The sequence below is a fragment of the Taudactylus pleione genome, unplaced genomic scaffold (assembly GCF_031769625.1).
Source record: "Taudactylus pleione unplaced genomic scaffold, aTauple2 ptg000019l, whole genome shotgun sequence".
NCBI classification, from domain to species: Eukaryota; Metazoa; Chordata; class Amphibia; order Anura; family Myobatrachidae; genus Taudactylus; species Taudactylus pleione.
In genome coordinates, this window is record NW_028284421.1 from 18138817 (window position 1) to 18163509 (window position 24693).

The following is a 24693-nucleotide window of genomic DNA, read 5'->3' on the forward strand; positions in this document are numbered from 1 at the left end:
TTAAAAGCAAAGGTTTGTTTCCTTGTATATATTAATTTGTCAATTTAATTGAGGTTTTTAGAAGACTGCAGTGAGTAATATATTCATACTGCAATGAAAGAAACCTTCAAGCATTATTCAATGAAAACAAGTAATGTATAATGGCAAAAATATTGTGGGCAGATACTAGGATCCTAAATATATGTCCGTATATTGGGCCTGATTCAGATCCGCTCGCTAAGATACATACACTCGCTGCTGCTGATGGTATGTATTGTGTATGCATTGTGCGCATGTGTATGCATCGCAGTGCGAATGTGCATACCTTAGCGAAAGTTCACAATGCATTGGCTCGCTGCACATAGACAGCCCAGCAGAGTGTGACAGGGGAAGCCGTATGTAGGTGGTAACAGGGGCTGGTCATTAAAAACAGGGGAGTGGAGGTGCAAACGCAGATGTGCCTGAGCATCTCAATGGCGTTTTAGAGGTGTGCATAATTAAAAGACAGCATCACAGTACACGTCACCTCTCTTGTTTTTACACTGAAGTGCTCGCAGTGCTTGCGGCAGGGTATGGTCAACCTCAAGCACTGTGATAGCATCCAATATACCGATGGTTGCATACACTTCCTGGACATGACGTGCACAAGTGGGCGTCTTAAAACAGGCTGGTGGGTGTCTGCATACACTATGTGATCGCTCTTTAAGAAATACTAGGCGTGCTGTGCGACAGCACTGCCTACGCAATATGCATACACATCGTGCGAGCGATCGCATCTAATGAGTGGCTCTGAATCAGGCCCATTGTCCGTATATTTCTATTACTAAATAGTTTGAAAATATTATGTGTATCTCCTTAAAACATTTCTCCTTGTGGTGAAGATTATATGGTTGAGCACATAATGTTCATATTTATAGTACAGTAGTTCAAAATCCATAAATGTGGTTTGAGTATGCTAGTTATAGTAAGACATGTGGCAACAGTAGTAATTCAAGGGTAACATTTGCATAAAAGAAAGGGGAACATGTATAACTAGTAACAGCTATTTAGATTATATAGATTACATAGATACCATAGTGACAGTGTACCAGATTATATACATACCATTGTCGTACATATAGGTATCCAACAAATACAAAATTGAATCATGGTTGAAGGAAGTATCCTGAATGGAATTTACATATGACAAAGACATCTTGTGAATCAGCAGTATTTGCATATTATGACAATGACAATGTGTCACAGTACCATTCTCACAACCTCTTAGGGAATATATAATCACACCTCATGAATAAACCAGTGTGTGGTAATTCTAACATACAGTATGCAAGGAGATATCATAGATGTGCCTCTATACAGAATTATAGAGGCAAGCTGTATATCATTGTGATGAAATCTGCATAGAACAAATGTTTTGTAACATCAGATAGTATGTAACACATGTCCTCCTATTTTATACTGCTATCAAACTTGTATTCAATTATTGTGTAATAGAGGAGAAAATATCAGGGTCCAGTGATGGTAACCTTGCATCTGTGTACTTAGGGCCTGATTCACTACCGATCGCAACTTCAATTACGTACACTCAAACGGACAATTGTTGTGTTCTGCGCATGCATATGCATTGCAGTGCGCGTACACGAACTGGCCACTGCGACCGTAGTGACTATGCAGGCCCATCGCAGAGTGACTGACAGGACGTGCCGTTTGTGGGAGTTGACAGGGGGTGGTCAGTGAAACGCAGACATGCCAGGACATTTGAATGCCGTTGCAGGGGCGTGCATAAATTATCCACTGCGATGCCATATGCAGCTTGAGTACTGATAGCGTGCGATGAAGTTAGCAATTCCTGAGTAAGGTCAGAGCTTGTGCAAGTGTACGTGAAGCTCCGATTGTATTCGATGTTACCGATGGTTTCACAGTCTTGCTAAGGATTACGGATGTGTGTAAGGTAAAGTGGGCGTCCTTATGTAGTGCTGTGACGGCATAGCGATCACAATGAATCAGCATAGTATCGCAGTGAGACCACGTGTGTAATCACTATTTCAATCGCAGTTGTGATCCGTAGTGAATCAGGCCCTTAATAAGTAGTGAGCATGTGAGTGAGAGTACTCAGAGACATATTAGATCCTGATAGAAAAGTACAGAGATTGCTGTTACGGGAAAGCACAATATGTATGACCCCTGTTGGTGACATACCAGCGCATTCTGCATATGTTGGAGACCTATGTGTATGGCATGTATATAATCTGGTACACTGTCACTACAGGGTTGGGTATGGAATTCCGGCAGTCGGGATACCGGCTGTCAGAATCCAGACACTGGCATCCTGATAAGGGCTAGCATACCGACACTTGTTGTTCGGTATGCTAACCCTCCCCCTCTCCCTACCGTAATCTCCCCCTCTAGTGCCTGAACATAACCTAACCTCCCCCTCCCTGCGCCCTAAACCTAACCTTCCACCCTTAATGCCTAACCCTAACCCTCCCCCTAGTGCCTAACCATAACCCCTAAACTTAACCCTCCCCCCTACCTGCTACATACCTTTGGTATCCTGGCGGTTGGGATGCCAGCATCGGGATTGTGAGAGGCGTTGGGATTCTGGCACCGGTAATATCAGCACCGGCATCGTGGCCAACGGGATATTCACTGTATCCCATCACTATGGTATCTATATAATTTGGTACACTGTCACTAGTTATACATGTCCCCTTTTCTTTAATGCAAATGTTAACCTTGAAATACTAATGATGTCCACTGTCTTCCTATAACTACCATACTGTAACCTCATTAATGGCTTTTGAACGTTTAAAATTATGAACATTATGTGTTAACTCACATAATCTTCACCACCAGAATTGTTTTAAGGGGATACACCTAATATTGTCAAAGTACGGTATTTAGTAATAGAAAAAACTCAGGAAACTGTTCGAAGCTCAAGAGAAATTGTACCAAGGAGACTATATGCAAATGATTCAAAATGGAAATGCCTAAATGGTAACGTGAAGAAGGAAGTGCGTGATCAAAGAATGTGTAGAGTTGCAGCTGTATTTCTTCCTGCTTTGTTTTCATTGAATGATACTTGGAGGTTTCCTTCATTGCAGTATGAATATATTACTCACCGCAGTCCTCAAAAACCCTCAATTAAAATGAGAAATTAAATATACAAGGAAACAAACCTTTACGTTTGATATTTTATTCTCTAATATTCTTGATCATTTTGTGAGATATACAGTATTTTAATAAACAAAATAAAAGTTACATTTAATACATACAGTACATAAGTCATTTTACATAAGCGTGTCCCAGAAAAAAAGAGTCTACTTTCTGTCTTACATACTGTACACACTATCTGTATTCCTGACTCTAGGGAGCACCACCAACCCTTACTATTTACTTGGATCTCTTGGGAGGGCTCTTTATTTCTTAAGATGTTGGTTTTTGGATTTTTTGAGATATAATTAACAGTTTCTATGTGGAATCACTTGCCTTTTTGGCTCTATTTATATGGATATCCCAAAGGCAGCAGTGCAGCTCCAGGCAGGGCAGAGCCGGGAGTGTAGTGAGCTGTGGAGACACCCACTGAATCTAAATATTTATGGTCAATGTGATTGGCAAAACTAGTGCTGGTGGCTGCCAATCATAAAATATGCGGACAAACAAGTGCAACCCTGTCACCACCATACAACGAAACCTATAGGTGAAATTTACGCATAATTTACCTAATTTAATAATATTGGATGAATTTGTCAATAAGAGACTTTTGGCCTATGGGTGCCATGACAAAAATGCTGATAGGACACCATGATTCAAGAAAGTTTGGGAACCACTGGTTTACCCAATGACCCAAAGCACCCTTCCCTCCCACTTCCAATTCTTACTTCCACAGCATGTCTGCACTTAGAGGGTTATTTTCTTTCCGATAGTCTCTTTATGGTAGTAGTTATAACATTCTTCATGCAACATTTTAAATGTTTCTCTGGATATTGCACTCTTTGAACCGAACCTTTCCTTTTAAATAAACCTCATGCATGTTTTTGCCTGGTGTATTTTTCATTTACAATGTTTTTATTATTCTTGTGTTTTTCTTTGCTCACCTTTCCATCTTAAGTTGTCATTTTGTCATCTAAACCCAAATGCAAACAAATTCCTTAATGGACTTGACCATGCAACTCTATTGTTGGGTATCGGAATCCCAGGTTCACAGAGCCACCATACTGTTTATATGATTTTGTAGTGTTTTTGACTCAGATGCTCTTGTGCGATGGTTGTGATGGTGATCCAAGGCAGCGTCTACGGACGCTGCACTTGAATCGCAAGTGAAGCAAGGAGGTGTCTATTTCATACAGACACCTCCTGCTGCATTAACATTTTGTTGGGCGGTATTGCACAGTGCTTTTGTGCGGCTATGCAATGCCGTCCATCTCTGAAGCAAGCCCTCAGTTTACCTTGATAGTTGCCTTTTTTTCTGATTTCTGCATTAGAACCTCTGTGTGACAATAAACTGTGTGATTCACTATTCTGGCAGTGGTGCTAATTACTCCTGGTAACCTCACACACTGGGGGAACTCCTTAGTAACATGACAATATAATTTCTAATAGTTGGCATTTCTATTCATCCACTTTGATATAGGGTTAGAAGAGCCAGTCTGATTAAGGAGTGCCTCTTATTTACAGTACTTTATGTCATACAAACCTGGGTTTGCAACAGACTATTATGTGCACCAACTAGTTTGGGGCAGCTGCAAACAAACTAAGCAAGCTTTTAGTTAATACCCATTCTGTATTGATAAACTTGAGTAATAATTAAGAGTATCCAAAATATATTAATAACGGTATGGTATGAATGTTAGTTACTGGAGTGATTGTGAGGAACTAAGAAGAGTAAGGGGTATATTTACTAAAGTGAGAGTTTTTATAAGTGGAGATGTTGCCCATAGCAACCAATCAGATTCTAATTAACATTTATCTAGCACCTTCCAGAACATAATAGCTAGAATCTGATTAGTTGCTATGGGAAACATTTCCACTTCCAAAACTCTCACTTTAGTAAATTTACCACTAAGACTCTTACTGGGGGAGGAAAAAACAGGAAGAGTAATAGTTTTATACTATAGGGAGTTGTAAGTTTAAGGTAAATGGTTAGGTGTTAGCAGTGGTAAGGAGGCAATTGTTTCCCTTCTATTATAAAAGGGGGAGTGGAAGTAGGATAGGGGTCATTTAAATAACAAGTGTTCTATTTTATTGCAATTGAGAAGGAATGAGCTAAGGGGATCTATTATTTGAAGTGACCAAGTATTAATATATTAGTATTAATATTAGTATTAATGAATTTTGTATAGATAGAAATAACCCTACTGGAACATCCAAATTGGATGTTTTCCTGAGCAATACCTAAATATTTAAAGCTTTAATCAATCTTTGGTCAATCTGGTGTATTAGTGTCACCTTACTTGGGATATTGAACAGAGACGAAAGGGAAGTGTCTTTTAACAATCTAAATAAAAGGTATAGGAGTAACCCAATGCTAACCTCTGATGGATTACCAACAAAGTACAAGGCTTGGGTGGAGGTACTGTCCATTAACGAGAAAGTTGAGGACTACACTGGAGGAGTAAAAGTACCTCTTCATTTGCATTACTGAACATAAAGTATATGTAAGCCAGGGTTACACTTACATTATTTTTTGGACACCCTACAACACAGAGTATTACTGTAACAAATGTTATTTTGATGCACATTAAGCACTCTCTGACAGCTTAATTTTTATATATACCACATCTTTAAATGTTATAAGGTAATGTTTGCTCATGTAAATTTTAGTGTAGATCTGTAGCAACAACAATATGCTCTTTGTGACTCTAAAGACACATATAAGGCTAAAAAATATATAGATATCAAAGCAGCATTCATACATAATAATAAAAAAATTCTAACAGCCAAGTGTTCTACAACAACACTAAAAATCATACTGTGTGAACAAAAGCAGCTACGTAGAAAATATATATCTTGCTGCAATTAGATAAACAAAGAGTGCAACAAATACATTTTAGGTAATAGTTATACAAATAATGCATAATATTTATATATTGATTTCAGTGTAGATCTAAAGAAAAGTATTATAGTAAGGCACAAATGACAATAACAACCTTTAGCATCAAAATAGAATATTTGCTTATGATAATATAAAAGCAATGACCATGTACAAAACAGTGTCCCCTGTCCAGATATTCTAGTCTAATGCATCCATATAAACAGAGAAAAACATACAGGGCATGATTCAGAGAACATACAATGCTGAAGTTCACATAGTTGAGTGATTTTTTGCTACTGCCCGTGCACGAAAACACCTAAAAACTCCTGTGACCCAAGTGTTACACAGATTCTACAGTATGTATAAAGGATGTGTTGTGATTGTAATGGAGATGGTCCTTCTTATGGTTGTTTTATGGGAGTGTTGCAGGTATGTTGGTGAAATTGGTTGCATACACAGATGCTCGACTGCTCACACAGAAGACCATACTTGGATGGAGAAACTGCAACTGCCATAGGGCTGAAGCAAGTTTCTATGGTGCAACCGATGGTGCATCTAAAAACATTTCAATCGGTAAAGCAGCGCCATAGAGAAGAGCCTTGCACATTCGGACGCATGGATGTACACCAAGGAAGGGCATTTGCATAAAGTCTTAGATGGGTGACCGCCAATAGACGCAACCATGGCCGCACCTCCATCTCCATCTGATTCAGCTCCACAGTAGCATGTGATGTAAAAAAAAAACATTAAATAAATCAACATAGATAAATTATTATTATTCTCTGAAATCAATAAGAAAAAGCAAATTGCAATAAAGCAAACCGTTGTGGCTACATTGTGTACAATTCTCAAACTTTGACAATAATGTGTAAATATTTTTGGGTAGATTTATAATAACTAAAATGTTTATCATTATACTGTATTTTGACTTGGTCAAGAAAACATTGAACTAGAAACAGAAGTTTACCAGTTTAGTTTATCACCAGAGAGTTGGGGAAGATAAACATTACAAATACACTTGATGTCAGTTGTGTGTTAATAGAGGGGAAAACCTTAACTTCCATAGCAATATAATTTCATCATTTATCATGTAGGTTTATTTAAACCTACAGAAACATTATAGAACTTCCTGTTCTTGATCTCTGGACAGAATGGTTGAGAAATTGTCAGACCCGAAAACAGCTAGTAGTTCCTGCAGCAATATTTATCAATGAGCATTGTTTTATTGTACTACCACAGAGAAAAGGTTTTTGGGTTACAGAGTGTAGGTACATATGCTTTAAGGGAGGGTATAAAAAGAAGAAATGAATGATAAATGACCCATGCTCTACTATAAACATGTTATCACTGTATATTCCAGTTCTTTTGTTGTACTGTATTACATGTTATTTTATTATATTTTATTATCTGTTTTCATCCCAAGGCGCAGTCAACAATTATGACTTGGAAATTCTTCTTGCTCTTCTTGGCAATTGTGTGTATGGGTAGGTACATTTAACAAGAAAGGGATCGTTTATCTTTTACTAATTTGTATTCTGTTACAATATGTGTCAATGACTTATACAAACTACTATGCACATTTGATATGCATTATTCTTTTACAATTTTAGACAACTATTGTAATTTTCATGCATTACTAGATCAACCAACAATATATCTTTTTTAAAATAGATTACCCTCATTCCCCCCCCCCAAAAAAAAAATAAAAACAAAACTTGCTTGCTGAGACAGCTGCCTCATTACAGGAACAACTCTGCATATTAAGATTGCAGATGTATAAAGTCTTAAGTTGACACCCAGCATGGCACGCTACCATTCATATAACGTGCCATGGCAATTCCTGGGAATATATTGCATTGCATGGCAAAGCTTTTCCAAAGTGTTAAGTCTCAATTACACTTTTATGAACATGTAGCAACATTTTGTGGCAGCTCATGCAGTAGTGCTAGATTTACCACTAGGAAACTCTGTAAAAGAACAAACATAGAATAAAATGGAAAACATGATTTCCCATATCAATAACAAGCACCATTGTTAAAGCCGGAGTTGGATACTGCAAATGCAGTTGGACCAGGATTACATTGTATAAGTGGCACCTGTCGCTATTCTATTATTCTATGCAAGGCTGGACTAGTCATGCTATAAGAGGGAGTCCTGAAATGTGAGGTCCCCGAGACAGAATTCCCTGTGCAAAATCACTGGGTAAATTAGCCACATAGTAAATAGTACTGGAGCTCCCCCTCGCTCTCCTCACTGGTTGGTGGCAGGGTAATGGGTTATACTGTTCCATACCTTAAGTATGTTTATGCATACTGTGAGCCCCAGAAACATCTGGCAGCTATTGAGTGATTAGGCATACTGGGGCTTGTATAATTGCAAGTGCCACCATGCCCATGAACGCTAGTGCATGCTGCAAATTTTTGTTTTGTATTATAGTTAATTTACAATATTTACACCCCAACTTTGGATGTCCACCTTTTGACCCACCTGTCCTGCCTCCTGTACCTGAGGCACCACCTCCTAATTTTGCAACTGGTAGGTAGTTTCCTCCTCCTGGCCCAACTTCTCCTGTCCAGGGCCTTCTCTTCGGACCCTTGTGCATGGTTATCTGTACTGTGTGTAACATAACATGTGAACATACTGTATGTGTATTGTACAATATTGAATGTAAATGATTTACTTTACATTCATCTTTTTATGCAACCAAATTATTGTATTATGTAAGAACATATCTGTTCAGTAACAGCCAAGATAAATATATTCATAAATATTACATATGTGAAACATATTAAAATAAATATATACTGTACATAACAGTAAACATGTTTTATATTTTTAATAATTCTTTTTTCTAATTACACACTAACAAATCCCGTGTTTTTGAACAAAACCTTTATACATAACTGGAGATCAGTGCCCTTCTCTGTCATATTGCTCCATTTCCTGTGGAGTCATTAAATTAGCACTCTATATTGAGATATTTTGTAGGTAGTGATCCTGTCTTCCTTTGCTTAAGCAATTCCCCATTTATTTTCCATTTATCTCCTAAATCGTGTAAGTTTTTAAGTTAATCATGACACCTCCCCTTGTCCTTCCTCTGAGGTTTCCTCTCTCCCAATGCAGGGGCGTATCTACCCATTGGCCAGGATGGCACTCGCCAGGGGCGCCGACCAAAGGGGGGGCGCCACCCGGCAGTGCCACCAGTAGCCAAGGGGTGGACAAGTCCCTCGGCCCCACAAGTGTAGGGCAGATAGCGATCTGCCCTACACAGTTTACAAACACGCAGCCGCCAGTGGTGGCTGTGTGTTTGTAATAGCAGCCAGCTAATGAGAGTCTGCCTGACTCTCATTAGCTGCTGCGTCGTCCACGGAAGGAGCCGGCTGGAGCTCACTAATGAGCTCCGTCTTCCGGCTCCCTCTGCAGCATGTGATGGGAGAGACATCATGACGTATGATGTCTCTCCCATGCAGGAGAAGAGCGGGCGGGACTAAGTGGACAGCGGCGGTCGCGTCAGGAGCGAGGATCAGGTAAGTTTTCTTTTTTCTCTCTTTGTGTGTGTGTGTGTAGGGGGGGCACAGAAATAGGGGGTGACCGCTTTGTATAGGGGTGGCTACTACTGGGGGCACTCTATAGGGGAGGCCACTACTGGGGGCACTCTATAGGGGTGGCCACTACTGGGGGCACTGAAATAAGGGGTGGCCGCTACTGGGGGCACTTTACGGGGGGGTGCCTGCTACTGGGGGCTCTGTATATGGGTGGCCACTACTGGGGACAATTTAGGGGGGTGGCCACTACTGGGGGCACTGCATAGGGGTGGCCACTACTGGGGGCACTGTATAGGGGTGGCCACTACTGGGGGTAATTTAGGGGTGTTGCACTGTATAGGGGGGACACTCTACTGGGGGCACTGTATAGGGGGGGCTACTAATGGGGGCAATGCAGCATAGGGGGATTGCTACTGGAGGGTTACTACAGGGGCACTGCATAGGGGGGCGCCAGTCCATTATATTGCCAGGGGCGCTTGATCCCTAGATACACCCCTGTCCCAATGTTACAGTATCTCTCACTTTTGCTGTGCTTTGACCCTTCCTTACCCATCAATTCTCCCCTTGTCTCTCCTGTAGTTGTTGCTTCACCTCACACAACTTGTAATTCTTTATTCTACCTCCTTACCAATGTAGTCATTTTACCTTTGTTAAATACAGCAATTCCTCTCTAAAGCAGCATTGCTGCATCAGTAAATCACATGACAACTGCAAAGCTTAAAAAATATAAAATATGTAACTTTGCATAATATAGTAGCAAGAAAACAACAAAATTTCTTTATATTTTAATGATTTGTATTAATATAATACTGGTATATTCCCCATTACTTGGCAGAGGAAAATGCTTCCTTACTTCTGGTGACAAACCAGTGGCGTAGCAATGGCCCCCACAGACTTGGGGGCACCAGCACGGGGGGCACGGGGGCAACAGTGAGGATTGGAACATGAGGGGTGGGAGCCTCGGAGGGAGAGAAGACCTGCCAGCCTGTCACTGTGAGCCAGGAAAGAAGCAGAAGGAAGGGAGAATGTCTGCTGCACCTTGGAGCCGGCTCCTGACCGGCAGCCGAAGCAGGTTTGATGGGAGCCGGCAGCTGGAAGCTGGCACCATCAGAGACTAGCCGGCGGAGGAGATTGAGTGACCGGACTTGGCTGCACAGGAGGCCAGGGGCTTGAATTGTGCACCGGAGAATACCCACAGCGGGGACAGCGAACACGACAGTGGCCGAGGGGTTTGGCAGCAGGGGAGAGACACTGGTGAAGACAGTCAGAAGTGGGGTCAAGGGGAGGGGAATGGGGGGCGCCAGAAAAATTTCTGGCTGAGGGGAGCAAAATTTATAGTTACGCCACTGTGACAAACCCTTACGTGCAAATAGTTATTGCATTCATATTTCTCTTCCTTGCCTCAACAGTCATTCAAAATACACATTGAATGTACATATATCAGTCTTGCAGACAACAGACTGTATATAATGCTTTCAGAAATATATTGATCTTTGGACAACAACTCAACAGTTATGTTGATTCTTTGTCTTAAGGGGATTTCCCGACTCACTTTACTTTAATGTATTATATATGCTGCTCTTTACAGTTTACTAAATATTGTTTGTTGAATTGAATACAAAAATACTGTACAGGAGGCAAAAAGTCTAATTCTTTATATAGACATAACTATAATTTAATGAATATTAAGAGAATGCTGCAAATTATTTAATAACTTAAAATTATTACATTATTTGTTTTAACAGATGCACAATTAACTGTTAACTGGGAGGTACAACGTTATGATGGCTGGTACAATAATCTGGCACATCACAATATGGGTGCCAAAGGTAAGACATAGTAATTAAGTCAAGGGACACTGAGAGGGGAGGGGAGCCAATGCTAATTGCCCAGGTTTGGTCGAGGGCCTGGTGGTGATCCATTCCAGGCCAGCTGCTGAGTGGGGCGATCGCCCCTTTCGCAGTGCACAGTGCAATGCATAGTATTTTTAGCTGCTTTTTTTGGGGGGGGGCATGGCCACGTCTCCCTAATTTGGACATGCCCCCTCCTTATCTAGACCCAGGCCCGCCCTATGTCTCCATGGCTCTGATTAAGTAAATTATCATAACTGTATGCAATACATTCATTACTATCATAAGTGAAAAAATATAAAATTTATATAACATAATAAATCAACATAAGTAAAACATTACTATTCTCTGAAGTCATATATATTAGAAAGGAAATTACAATACAGCAAAACTGTGACTATTACACTGTAAAGATCCTTTTCCTCCTCCCACCTGCCTTCACATGACATGCCGTGGAGCTGTGAGCCTTTTGGATAAATGTAATAGTCTACAAGCTATGGACAGCTGCAAGATTTTGGCAATTTAAAGTGATTTAAAGTAGTAATAGTTAAAGTCAAAACCAGCCTTTCACTCCTGCCTGCAACTCACAGAGTATTATGTCTACCCCTTTGTGTGACTGGCAACCTCAAGAGAGATTTTGAAAAGGAGGTCCAGTATTTGTCAGAGGTCAGCTAAGAAAAAGACACACATGCATGCTTAATGGTTACTTTACTTGTAATTTAAAAAGAAAAACAAATGTTTAATTTCTGCTTTATCTGCCTATTCCAATGTTGGCTAAATAGTGTATATGTTCTCTGATCAGTGTTAACAACGAAACAATTCCACACACTTATAAATACTGTATGCAATTGCAAGCAGATCCCCTAGTTTCTGTACTGCACTGTATTGTGCTACATTAAGTAACATATTATAGTGGAACCCAGAATCATACTGTATGTACAATCATAAATAGCCCCATGATTGCACTTGTACGGAGGATTCACTTGCAAAGTGAGTGACAAGTAGTGAACATTTGGGGATGCAAACGAGGGAGATTAAACAAACGCAGGTGTGTCTGATAGTTTAAACACTGTTTTCAGGGCATGCATAAATTAGCCACTGTGTCCTTGCTTGCAGCAGGAGAGCCCTCTGTGTGTCTAGAGACACGTTGTATCTTTGGCACCTTAGACTTAAGGCCCCCATACATCAGCAATTGATTGCAGCAATCGTGCAATTTGAAATCAATTGTGTATAAAAATCTTTCCCTTTTTCAATCGATTGTGGCAATTCTGCAATCTGCAATCGATTGAAAAAGAGAAAGATTTTTATACTAATCGATTGCAAATTGCACGATTGCTGCAATCAATTGCTGATGTATGGGGGCCTTTACTCAGAAGGCTCATGGCTGCCAGATCTGCGTTCGATGTTTCCAGTTTTGTGCGTGAGCGGTGGATGTGAGATGCTTTCAGTGGGCGTGTCTCTAAGCACTGGACGGTGAGTGTGTCATTAGCATATTTTCACAATTGTAGTCCGTGAGCTACGATGGCAACAGCATTCGGATCTAAATCAGGCCCTTAATCTCAAACTATTATAGCAGAGACAAGATGGAAAAATTAGTCATTGCTAATCTCCTTTCATAAAAATATTACTGGTCAGAACCTTCCTTCTTTTTACAATATACACTGTTTATACCTCACCCAAAAGATCAAGTAAATTGTCATACAAGCTGTGTACAGATGATTCATAATGTCAGCATTAGTAAACCACAAAGAGCCAAATCATTCCGAGTTCCTTCTGGTTACATACAACCCACATAAAAGAATAGAACAAGTTATTTGACTACACATAGTGAAAGCAACAACCATACTTACTAATCAAAGAAAGGAGAACAACGATGACTAGAAGAGTGACTAAAGATGAGTATCCACTTATAGATATACAAACGAGAGCACGATTACGACATTGCTGTCAAGCTCTCGTTTGTATATCTAGTGATGTGCCTAGACTGAATGTTCACTCGTTCAGTCCAGGCACATCCCTCATCCCCGCACATGCTGAACTGATGAGATCATCAGGTTGACCAGCATGTACGGGCGATGTCGGATATCGGCAGCGACCAGCGGGCACGCGCATCGCTGGTCGCTTCTGACCAAAACATGACCGATGCATGCACGATGCATGTGCGATTTGCAAGCAATTGCACGATAACGACGTCGTTATCGTGCAATCGCTTGGTTAAATCGCTAAGTGGATACCCCCCTTTAGAGTTCAGCATGGTGCCAAGTACCAGTTACCAAGTAAACGTACCAAGATTCAACAGAGTGCATGATAAAATGCCAGCCGAGTCCCTACAACCCCACTAACTGCTGAATCAGCCTGCTACCTGGTAACATGGCTCCACATTTCAGAAGACAAGGTATGGTGTTCATCACAGAGACCAGGTGCCTAACTTGTGCAAGGGGACAGTTTCCTAAAGACCTGTGTCTATCAAGGTACAACAAAATCAATATTAGCTTACTCCTACCACTGTCCTCTGACCTTATTGATAGGCCTGCATGGGACCTACAACCTGTGTATGTGATACAGTATGTTGTCAAACTGAATATCACCTTCAATACAAAGGACGGACATTATGTATACCAGGTCATATTGTTTGGTCTGTGCAATTCCCTAGCATTCTCCAAAAACATGAATTCCATCTTTAGGGACTGAATGAGGACATCAGTACTCATCCACTTGGATGATATCTTCATTTTCTTCAGCATATTTTGAAAATCATAGCCACTTGGGAGAAGTATTGCAGAGGCTCCACTTTACCACACTGGATAAGTATTCACTCAAAAAGTTGAGCAGGAGTTTCCTGGTGCACATTATTTCACCACAGCTTTTGACACCTTAAAAGGTTTCTTCACTTCTGCACCCACTCCAGCCCAACCCCTATCAGACAAACATTCTAAGTTAACATGTCCAAGTGTGGTGCAGGAATCATGCTTTTTTAAAGATATTCTTCTTTTCCAAAGTTAAATACAATGTGGGAGACTTTGACATCATCAACTTTTTGACCACAAGAACCTACAGTACACTCAAGATGAGAAGAGGTAGACCTCTCAAGAGACACTCATAACATTATTCTAAACCAGGCTTGACTTCATTATAATATACCAGGCTGGATTTAGCTACATTTAATCTGATGCACTCTCCTGACATCTATCTCCTAAAAGTCATGGTGGGTGAAGCCATTATGCCCAGAACAATCAAAGGCAAGAGGTTCATTTTTTCTGGCTATTAGCTGCAAGTCTAGAGATGGAGAAATAAATTATGAATGGAAGTGCATCCTGGAATAAGGTAAACAATCAATTTGATAGTCCGAAAATTCTGATAGTCAATTGTAAGGTATAATATTTCCACCTTTGTCCAATCATGCACTACCTGTGCATGCACCAAAATACTACACACTCTTTGCTCTGTCCACTCACGACCTTGAAAAACCTGCCACCTATGCACTCCTCCCAAATCATTATCAACAAAGTTTTCCAGTAGCATGAACTTCTTTTGGAGTTTGTCTCCAAAGAACTGGTCATTTTCATATATGGTTGAACAGACAGATGGAGTATGCTAACCAATCCCTCAAACAGTTTCTACGGTGTTTTGCCATAGTTGCCCAAGATGACTAGTCCTAAATGATTGCATAGGCAAAGTTCTCATGGAAAAACCTTGCACAGGACTCTATGGTAGTATCCCCTTTCTACCTGAAGCATGGTTTGCACCTGGTTGTCATCCTGTTTTTCCATGGTCACTTGTTTCTCCTGAAGACAAGCATGTACAGGACCTCCTGGGACTGTGTGGCTGTAGGAGTATTTTGAACAGTGGTAACTACCTAAAAAATCTTTGCAGACCAGTGGAGATGGGAAGGGCCAGTATTTTCCATGTACAAGAAAGTGTGGTTCCACACACACAACATCACCTTGAAGTTGTTTTCATTCAAACTGGTGCCTATGTACATCTGAATATACCCAATCAGTGGAAAGATAAATCCTGTAGTGTGTAGACTATAGCTTCCAACTTCCTTTCATACTGACTTGGTGTTTCAAATCTCCCTTCTGAATCTAGAGGTGAAGTAATATTTCCAAAACAAAAGTCTATTCAATCCCTCCACAGTAGAAGTAGAGTCACTAGGAATACATAATTTGCAATTTACTAAATCGGCACTAGAGTGTTAAGGTAATTAAAAGCTGTTTGTAAAATCCACTATTATAGGGACTGATGTTCCTGAACAAATTTCTATGCACGGCACTGCATAATATAATGCAGTATCAATAATTATAATAATAATACAGTATCAACATACTAAATAAATCACCTCCTTTCGGTTTTACAGTTGTTTTACACTGAATAAGAGGTTTCCTTAACTATAATCATCTTCAAATATCAACACCAACATAACCTGTTCTACACATATCACAGAAATAACCTTTAGTCCTATGTTATAATAATAAAAGACATAACTAGACTTTTTTCATTAAAATTTGTCTAATTCAAATTTCTTAATCAAGACTATCTTTGTGCAACAGATTGTATACGTTTCAACATCTGAATAGTTGACAATAAAGTAGGTAAAATACCACACAAGACTGTAATTTGGCTTAGTTTTTTTTAAAAAACTTGCTAAGCTGTGAACATTGTGTTCTTTGTCTAATATTTACATTTGTTGTTTATGCAGGAAAATTAGGTTCTCATTTATGTTTCACCAGATTCAAAACTATTGCGTCTCATTAAAGCAAGTTATTCTGATGGAGTTTATCAAGTGGCATCAAAATCAGAGCTCCCTAATCCTAGGGAAATCAGTAATGTGGTCACAAAGGGAGAGTCAGGTTTTCCATCTCCTCGCAACATGACAGTGATGGCAATATTTTTTGGTGAGATAAAAAATAAGACAATCTATGTTTAAACTCTTTCATTGACTTCTTTTTATTAGTGATGCAGCATTACCATATTGTACAGGAAAATAATGTGTAAAGTCACTGCTGATATGGAGACTTCCACCAAGGAAGGTGAATTTTTGTCTCATATATTTATGAAAATGTTTAAAAGTACATTAGAATAAAAATATAATTACATATAGAAAACAGATTTGGGAAACTTAGTATGTGGAAGGTTTGTGGTGGGATTTCTGCATTTACTTTGCAGGTCTGCATCCACCTATTTACTAAACTCAAAACCACCACAAAAATGCAAAAAAAACACACTTTAGACCAGAAATCACTAACCTGATATTTCCCCATTAGAAGCGAACAAACAATCAAATTTGCAAAGAGGCAGAAAACCAGATAATATGCTGCAAAAATGACAAAGCAAGATTTGCCTCTGGGACACATTTTGTGTAAAGCACTGCACAGATCTAATGGATCTATACAGTCTTCCCTATTTTTAGCATTATTTTGGGGATAAAGAAGGTGAAGTGTATCATTATCAACCAACCCTAGGCCAAATAGAACAGGGTTGGAATCCCTAGGTGTGTGGGGGCCTACATTTTCTGTTTTTGCCCCACCCCATAGGAAGAACCAGCTATGTGCTTATAGCACTAAGACTATTTCTCATATACATTGTTTAAAGATATAATTAACATTATTCTTTAGTGGCACCATCTAGCCCTGTCATGTATTTAAATGTCTGCCAGGGCATTTTGGCTCCTGGAGAACCATAACTGCCAGCATGCGCTGGCATATAGGATTTGCTGGGAAGTGCAGTTAACTTATAAAAAAATTGATGTAAAAAACACGGGATACGAAAACTATGTAAAAATAATTTATTAAATAACACCATCATTCACTAATTTATTAATCACTCAGTTCCAGATGGATAAGGTTTGTTTTGTTCCTTGTAGGCATCTTTGGATCCTAGCAAAAATAAACAAAACAATAACACACCACTTACTACCAATACTGGCAAATAAGAGTTCACTCTCGACCACTGCCATAAAAATGCATTTTTGTCAGAGCACATGGTTCCCATGCTCAGACCAAACAGACCTCTAAAATTCATATGGTATATTATTATTCAACAGATGGGTTGATTTTGATCAATAATAGTACAATAAGTACCAACATAAAATTCTGCATTTCTTTCAGGTTACCATGTACTCTCAGAAATTGTAGCCACAAAAAAGTCCGCTTGCCCAGCTGAATTTCTGAATATTGATATTCCTACCGGAGACCCTGTGTTTGATCCTGAAAGCAAAAGCAATGTGGTTCTGCCATGGCAAAGAACTCAATGGGATCCTGATACAGGAAAAAGCCCAAACAGCCCAAGAGAACAGGTTCGAATAGTGCTCAATTCGCGGATTAATGCAAAAATATACAAAGTTACAAACTTGTAAATGCATCATTACAACCAGTACGTGACAAAAAATAAGACATAATATCATTAACAAAGTAAAAGCACTAAAAACTAAATTTATTAAATAAGAAAATGTTATTTTTCAAAGGAAGCCATTATCAAATGAATAAGACATTGACCCACTCCCCAGAACATAAATAGTAATGTTAGGGATAGAAATCCTTTAACAATACTATAAATATTATACCTACTGCTACATTGTTATTATATAAGAGCTTTGTTTTCTTTAAAGTTTATTTTATGCCTGTGGATCTGTGGAAATTTTAAAACTCTTATTTCTCTGGCCTGTATCTCTGGGGAAGCTGATAAATGCTTAGATACCTTGCCAATATTTTTATTATAAATATGTCTGGAATTTTTCATTTTTTATTTGCATAGGCATTTTATATTCAGATGAGTATTCCGCAATAATACAGAGAGGCATATAAATAAAACACAATAACAAGTCATCAAAACAACAACAGTTCATATGCTGTCCTCTGATCCTGCTAGCTACCTTCTAGCAAAAGAGCCTTTAAATATTTTCAATGGGGGGGGAATGAGCAAATTGGGGAGTGGGAAGTAAAGAGGGGAATGGCGGCTGTGGAAAGGGAAGGGGGGAAGAGGACACTCAATTGAAAAACTAGCAGGGAATAGATAAATCCATAATCTCAAGAAATACTGATAACTGAACGCAAACATTTATGAGATTTCAAACATTTTATTAAGTATCATAATTATCTACCCATGGGGGTCAAACTCTGGAAGAAGATGCACCAGAGTTATAAAGAATTGCACCTGATATTCGGGAGCCTCCAAGCCATTTCGGGAGAGTAGGCAAGAATTGGGACCGGGCCATTGCCTGGGCCTGAAAAGGGGGAAACGTCAGTGGCAATCTCTTGCTCTTCCTCTCACTAAAGCTCCACAATGATATGAGCCTTCTCCCACATTCTTGATCACACTCACAGACACAGCAGAGGTAACCAGTAAGCCCAGCGCTGTCAGAAAGTAAGGGGTATATTTACTAAAGGTAAATTTAAAATCGATTAATATGGCTCAATATCAATCAACTTTGATGATGTGTTTCTGGGGCTAAATAGCATATTTACTAATACTTAAAAAAAATTGTCTGTTAGCAACACAACAGCTATGAAATATTGATGTTTTTTTTGTTTTTTTAATCAATTTTAAAATTATCAAAATCTATTAAAATTGACCTTAAGTAAATTTACCCCTAAGCTTCTACTTGATTATAACCATTGTGAAGCTGGTGTATGGCATTTGAGCTCCAAGATTATCTCTCCCAAAAAGGAAAAGTGTGCCTAAATTAAGTAGATTTCCACTCAAAATGGAATGTCCTACATTTGGAAGTATCCCCATCGGGTAGGAGTTGATTGGTCCTCGCCCCTTCTTGTGTGGTATAATGTGAACTGGAGGCACTGTGTGGCATAATGTGTACTAGCAGCAATACACTGTGGCATATTGTGAACTAGGGTGAATACAATGTGGAATAATATAAACTGGTGGCACTGTGTGGTATAATGTGAACTACGGTACTAGGGCACTATTACTGATTGGTGCATAAAATGGGCTAGAGCAATATTCTGGGGCATAACTTAAAGGTAACAGTTGGTTTCTGATTAACCAGATTAACTCTGTAACAGCATGGATTGATGGTAGTTCCATTTATGGCTCATCTAATTCTTGGAGTGATGCTTTGAGAAGTTTTTCTGGAGGAAAGTTGGCTTATGAGAATGATTTCTTGCCACCATATTCAACAAACAGTCTTCCCATGTGGAAAGTGCCAGATCCTTCAACTGGGCAAACTGGAGACCAAGGAATATACAGTAAGTGTTTATACTACCATTAAAAGTGGAAATTTTTAACCTCTAATGTAAATGTAAGTTAATTTAGAGTTAATTTAGAGTGGGTCTCCATGAGCCTACTTAAATTGTGTGATATTGGCATAACATGACATATTATTGTAATATTTCTTGCACACAGCTAATTTCTGAATTGTTGCTAAATTTTAATGATAATCATATTTGGCTGTCAGTGAGGGATGCATGCATATGTAGAAATTGTTATAAGTCTCCGCTAAACATATTTAAGATAATATTATATTATTTAATTCTGCAATATGCCATTGCTTGCATGATTAGCACAATCAAGAATATGCTATTTATACTTACTGTAAATAATAACTATTTTGCTAAATGTTACATTCTTATAATTATATTTATTACTGAACTATAGGTTTTGGTAATGCTATGGCTAATGAAAGTCCATTTCTCCAAGCGGAGAGTATGGTTTGGTTCTGGTACCACAACTACAAGGCACACGAATTTGCAGAAAGCCATCCAGACTGGTCAGATGAAGTCCTGTTTCAAAGTGCTAGGAAATGGGTAATTGCCATTTACCAGGTAAAGCATTCATTACTCTTTTTCTATAGCATATATGGGAACATACGAATATGAAATCTAAAAATGTAAGTTATTATTAAATTAGTACAATAAATGTACTCAAACATTATAGATGCATATTTAAATTATAAACATCATCTAAAACAGTAAGGTATGTACATTGCTTAACTTTGTGTATGTCTTTTTAAAAGTAATTTGACATATATGATAAAATCATTTAACACTGTAGATAAGTGGTGTAGCCTAAAGACAAAAAGTAGATTATTTAAATGCCTTTAGTGCATAGTTGGTCTTATAATAAAACTAAATATTGGTTTAAGAAAAAGTATAGCACTGTTCCTAGACTGTTAGAAGATAAAAACTAAAATATAAAAAAAAAATTAAAATCATAATTTTCTGTGGACAAGAAGTGACTTGAGAACCTTACATTGTAGGTGATACAAACCCACTTATCACATAATTCATTATAAAATAATAATTATTTGTGAACGACTGCTTTCATCACGTAAAATAATTTATCTAAAAGTGCAAGTTTTAATTGTTTGTTAGCTTACAATATATAGATTTAAAAAAATGTTGCATTCCTATTGCTTTGGATTTAAACTAAAATTTGCTAATAACTACAAACATGTAAATTAATTAATATTATTTTTGATGCAATATGTTCTTATTTCCATTTTTTATTGTCTATTTTGTAGAATATTGTATTTTATGAATGGCTGCCTACATTTTTGTCAAGAAATGTGCCAGACTACAAAGGTACTAGTAATTCAGGCATGGCTTATAAATACCTTAATATGATAATATACAGTAAACTAACAGCAAATGCTTATTTTAAAGAAAAATAAACATTTTGCATACAATTGTGATTTATTTTGTTGAAAAATCTTAGCATAGATTTGGCGGGGTTTGATAATATCATGCTATATTATATTTAACTTCAATATACTCTGACCAAAGAATTGCAACAGATACCTGTAAACACAACAAAATGAAATAGTAAAAACATTAGTAAGTGAAAGCAAAACACATGTATCACTGCAGATGTGTTATGAGGGAGTTAACATAAAGTAAAATGTTATAACTGCTGAGTTCTGACAACACTTCTCGCTAAAGTTTAATACAGGTCTTTTCACACAGTATAGGTATATTATCTAAAATATAGTCAAATAAATATTTAATAAATAGAACCTTGCTATATTAAAAAATATAATGGTGATAAATTAAAGCAACACTATAACGCATAAAACTGGCAGTGCAAGGCATAACATTCAAATAACTGAACCCTGGTGGCTGCTACATGCAGCTGTATTTCCTGGGGTATTGCAAAGCAGAATCCACAAATCAATTTAGTTTGCCAACTTAAAATGGGTGAAGAGGGTGTTGTGAGCGAGATGACCAATCATAAATTTTAGTCTCTTTATGGTGGTTTGTGACTGGTACTTATATTTCTCTGGTTTCCATCCATTGTAATAATAGGAGTGGAGGATCCATGAGAAAAACTACTTTCCAAACAGCCCCTTGGTTCGGTTATTGGCAGGAACCATGCGTTATCAGCTTGGGGCAGACATGCTCAGCTTCATTGAACATTAAAATTATTTTATACTGTCGATAACTATCTCCATAGTTTCTGAATAATACTGTTTATGTTTTTTTTTGTTTACATTTAAGGCTACAAACAACATGTGGACCCTAACATATCCCCTGAGTTTGTGGCACTAACAGCACAGATAATATACACTATGATGCCCTCAGGAGTCTATATGAGGTAATTGTTTACATTCTTAGCTAAGTTTTTACAAATAAATCATACTTGTCCAACATTTGAGTAATATGTTAATGTGAAGCATATGGAAGCTTGGTAATAAGTTGATTGAGGGACTAAAATATTATGCTAACACCTTATGCTGGCCACACACATGGAAATCTGCACACGATCAGCCGATGTGTACTATTTGTGTACGATTTCCCTTGAAACTCTCCCCGGCAGCTCTGCACACGATCTCCACATGATCTGCACACAATTTGGTGTCCAATCTTCATACGATCTCTCCTGCAGTCAGACTTTCACAGTGCATCGGGTCCTAGATTGTCAGATCTGCCCTTCTGCATGGTAGATCTGACGATGTGATGTGCGACCAGCAGGGACGTGCATCGCATCGTGATCATGAGTGGGAACTCACGATTTACTGAGGATTTGGCCAAATTTTACACGATCTGTCGCTCCAATCTGTCGGAATCGGCCAGATCGGGTAAAATATTGCTATGTGTGTGGCCAGCTTTAGAAATTGCTTGGAAAAATAATGTGGATCTCTGGTTGTATTTTGCGTTGGCCACATCTATGCGGCTGCACCTCTATTATCAATCCGCTTGTGAACGTAAACATCATCCTGTCAGTATCTATTTGCACCAGGTGTATTATTAGGGCCTGATTCAGAGATTGACGGATTTACACAGCCACACACAAGCGGCTGTGTAAATCCGTCCATCTCAGATGCAAATGCAGAGGGAGATGTCAGACACCTCCTTGCTGCATTTGTGATCCCAGCACTGCGACCGACGTCACAGACTGGGATCACCTTCGGAACCATCACAACGGATGGTCTTGATGGTTGCTCCTTCGGTCCAGCTGTGGGAGCTGAAGCTTCCTGCAGCCTGGCCGGTGCCTGGTCACTCAAGAGACCAGGAATCTGCGTCCACCAATGCAGACCCTGGCCTCATACCTCCCGGGAATTGGAGGCAACATGCCTCAGTTTCCAGGGAACGGTGACGAGGCACGCCCCCAAATGCCGCAGCATGTCAATCATGCTGTGGCTTGGGGGGTCTGCGAGCCAGATCGCAGGACCCATTTTGCACATGCGCAGAATGGGGCCTGCGCAAGCAAAGACCCCTAAACAGAACAGACATCACTGAATCAGGTCCTTTGTCTCTAAAATCAGAAGGATCTCTCTGCATACACTCACCTCTGAATAGCTCACAATTATACATGCCAATGACACGCTCTCGGAACACTTAGCCTACGAACAAACCCTCAGTTGCCGCCCAGTCGCAAGTGGAGATACAACAGGTACTATGAATTACCTACAGTTGCTCAAAGTTGTGCAGGCTCTGTTACAAAGCATGCACATTGCTAAAACAAAATATGAGAAACGGACATGTGTGCAAATGTGAATAAGGCTTTAATTGATTTAATAATACCAAATGTTGGCTTAAAATAAACTCTAAACTGGATTTATTTTTATTTTTCATTCTAGAGATAAACATTGCAGATTTCTAAATGTGACAGACTCAGATGGTGGCACTTATACAGCTCTTCGTTTGTGCAACAACTACTGGAACAGAAAGGTACAAATATTGAAAACCTGAAATAAAATGATCTTTTCTTTGTGTTTGAGAACAAAAGCTTTAGTTGAATTATACAGATGATGGCAGACAAGTTGTTAGTATTCATGTGAATTCACAAATTAAAGTAACAGTGGCGGAAGTGAGGATGAAGTAGTGATTTCATTTTATGTTTATTCTCTGGTCTTCCTTAGTTGTATGGCATTTTATGATGGTTGTAACTTTTTGTGTAAGATTTAGGTTCCACCAAATTCGCCTATCCAATTCAGATGCTGATCTTCCTGCCATTTCTGAGCCCAGACAATATTATCATTAATTTCAGTAGTTAAAATTGTAGATTACATTTCTCCATCAAACTCCCTTCAACTTAATTTTCACATACAAATCAGATGTGGAATCAGTATGGTATTGAGCAAATTTAACAATTTTTATAAAAAAATTTGAGCTACGTTTATTCCCATAACACTGATTACACAATGTGCTACCTTTTTGTATCTTTCATTAGAATTATATATTTACATTTAAGCAGGGCTATTTTTCTTAGCACAATTATATATATTATATATACTATATATAGATATACATATATATATATTATATATATACATATATATATACACATACATACATATATACATATATATATATATATATATATATATATAAAAGTCCTAGAGCAGGTAGCACTCATCTATGTCAGGTTGTTAAGCCAAATAAACGCAGGTGCCCTCCCGGTCAGCCATCAGACAGACATAAATACCATGAGGTCTATTTACTAAGCTTTGTTAGGAGATAAAGTGAACAGTGATAATGTACCAGCCAATCAATTACTAACTGCCATGTCACAGTCTGTGTTTGAAAAATGGCAGTTAGGAGCTGATTGGCTGGTACCTTATTACCGTTCACTTTATCTCCTAACAAAGCTTAGTAAATAGATCCCCTTATCTTATACGGTGGCACTCGTTACAGAAATAAAGAAGTTTGCAGACAGAATCATTATCAATGTTTAATGCTTGTTGCATTTTCGTCAGGGTGCCTCATATATATACTGTATATACAAAAAATCCTGCACTCACGTCACAATATTGTTGTAGATGCTGCCATGCTCTTCAATGGAAAGTACCAAAAATATATAAATCAAATAGACACATATCATAAGAGAGCAC

General features: G+C 38.6%; 1 protein-coding gene across 1 annotated transcript in view; it reads left to right on the forward strand.

Moving 5' to 3' along the window:
• LOC148540359 (dual oxidase 1-like) overlaps window positions 1-24693 on the forward strand; it is an 86694-nt gene that overhangs the window by 5861 nt on the left and 56140 nt on the right. Inside the window, exons 2-10 of the mRNA XM_088445741.1 lie at window positions 7437-7497; window positions 11304-11387; window positions 16139-16303; window positions 17516-17703; window positions 19411-19609; window positions 20019-20185; window positions 20884-20944; window positions 21857-21953; window positions 23440-23530. Of these exons, the coding sequence (XP_088301867.1) occupies window positions 7452-7497; window positions 11304-11387; window positions 16139-16303; window positions 17516-17703; window positions 19411-19609; window positions 20019-20185; window positions 20884-20944; window positions 21857-21953; window positions 23440-23530 (1098 nt within the window). The 5' untranslated portion in view covers window positions 7437-7451. The remainder of the gene's footprint in view (window positions 1-7436; window positions 7498-11303; window positions 11388-16138; window positions 16304-17515; window positions 17704-19410; window positions 19610-20018; window positions 20186-20883; window positions 20945-21856; window positions 21954-23439; window positions 23531-24693) is intronic.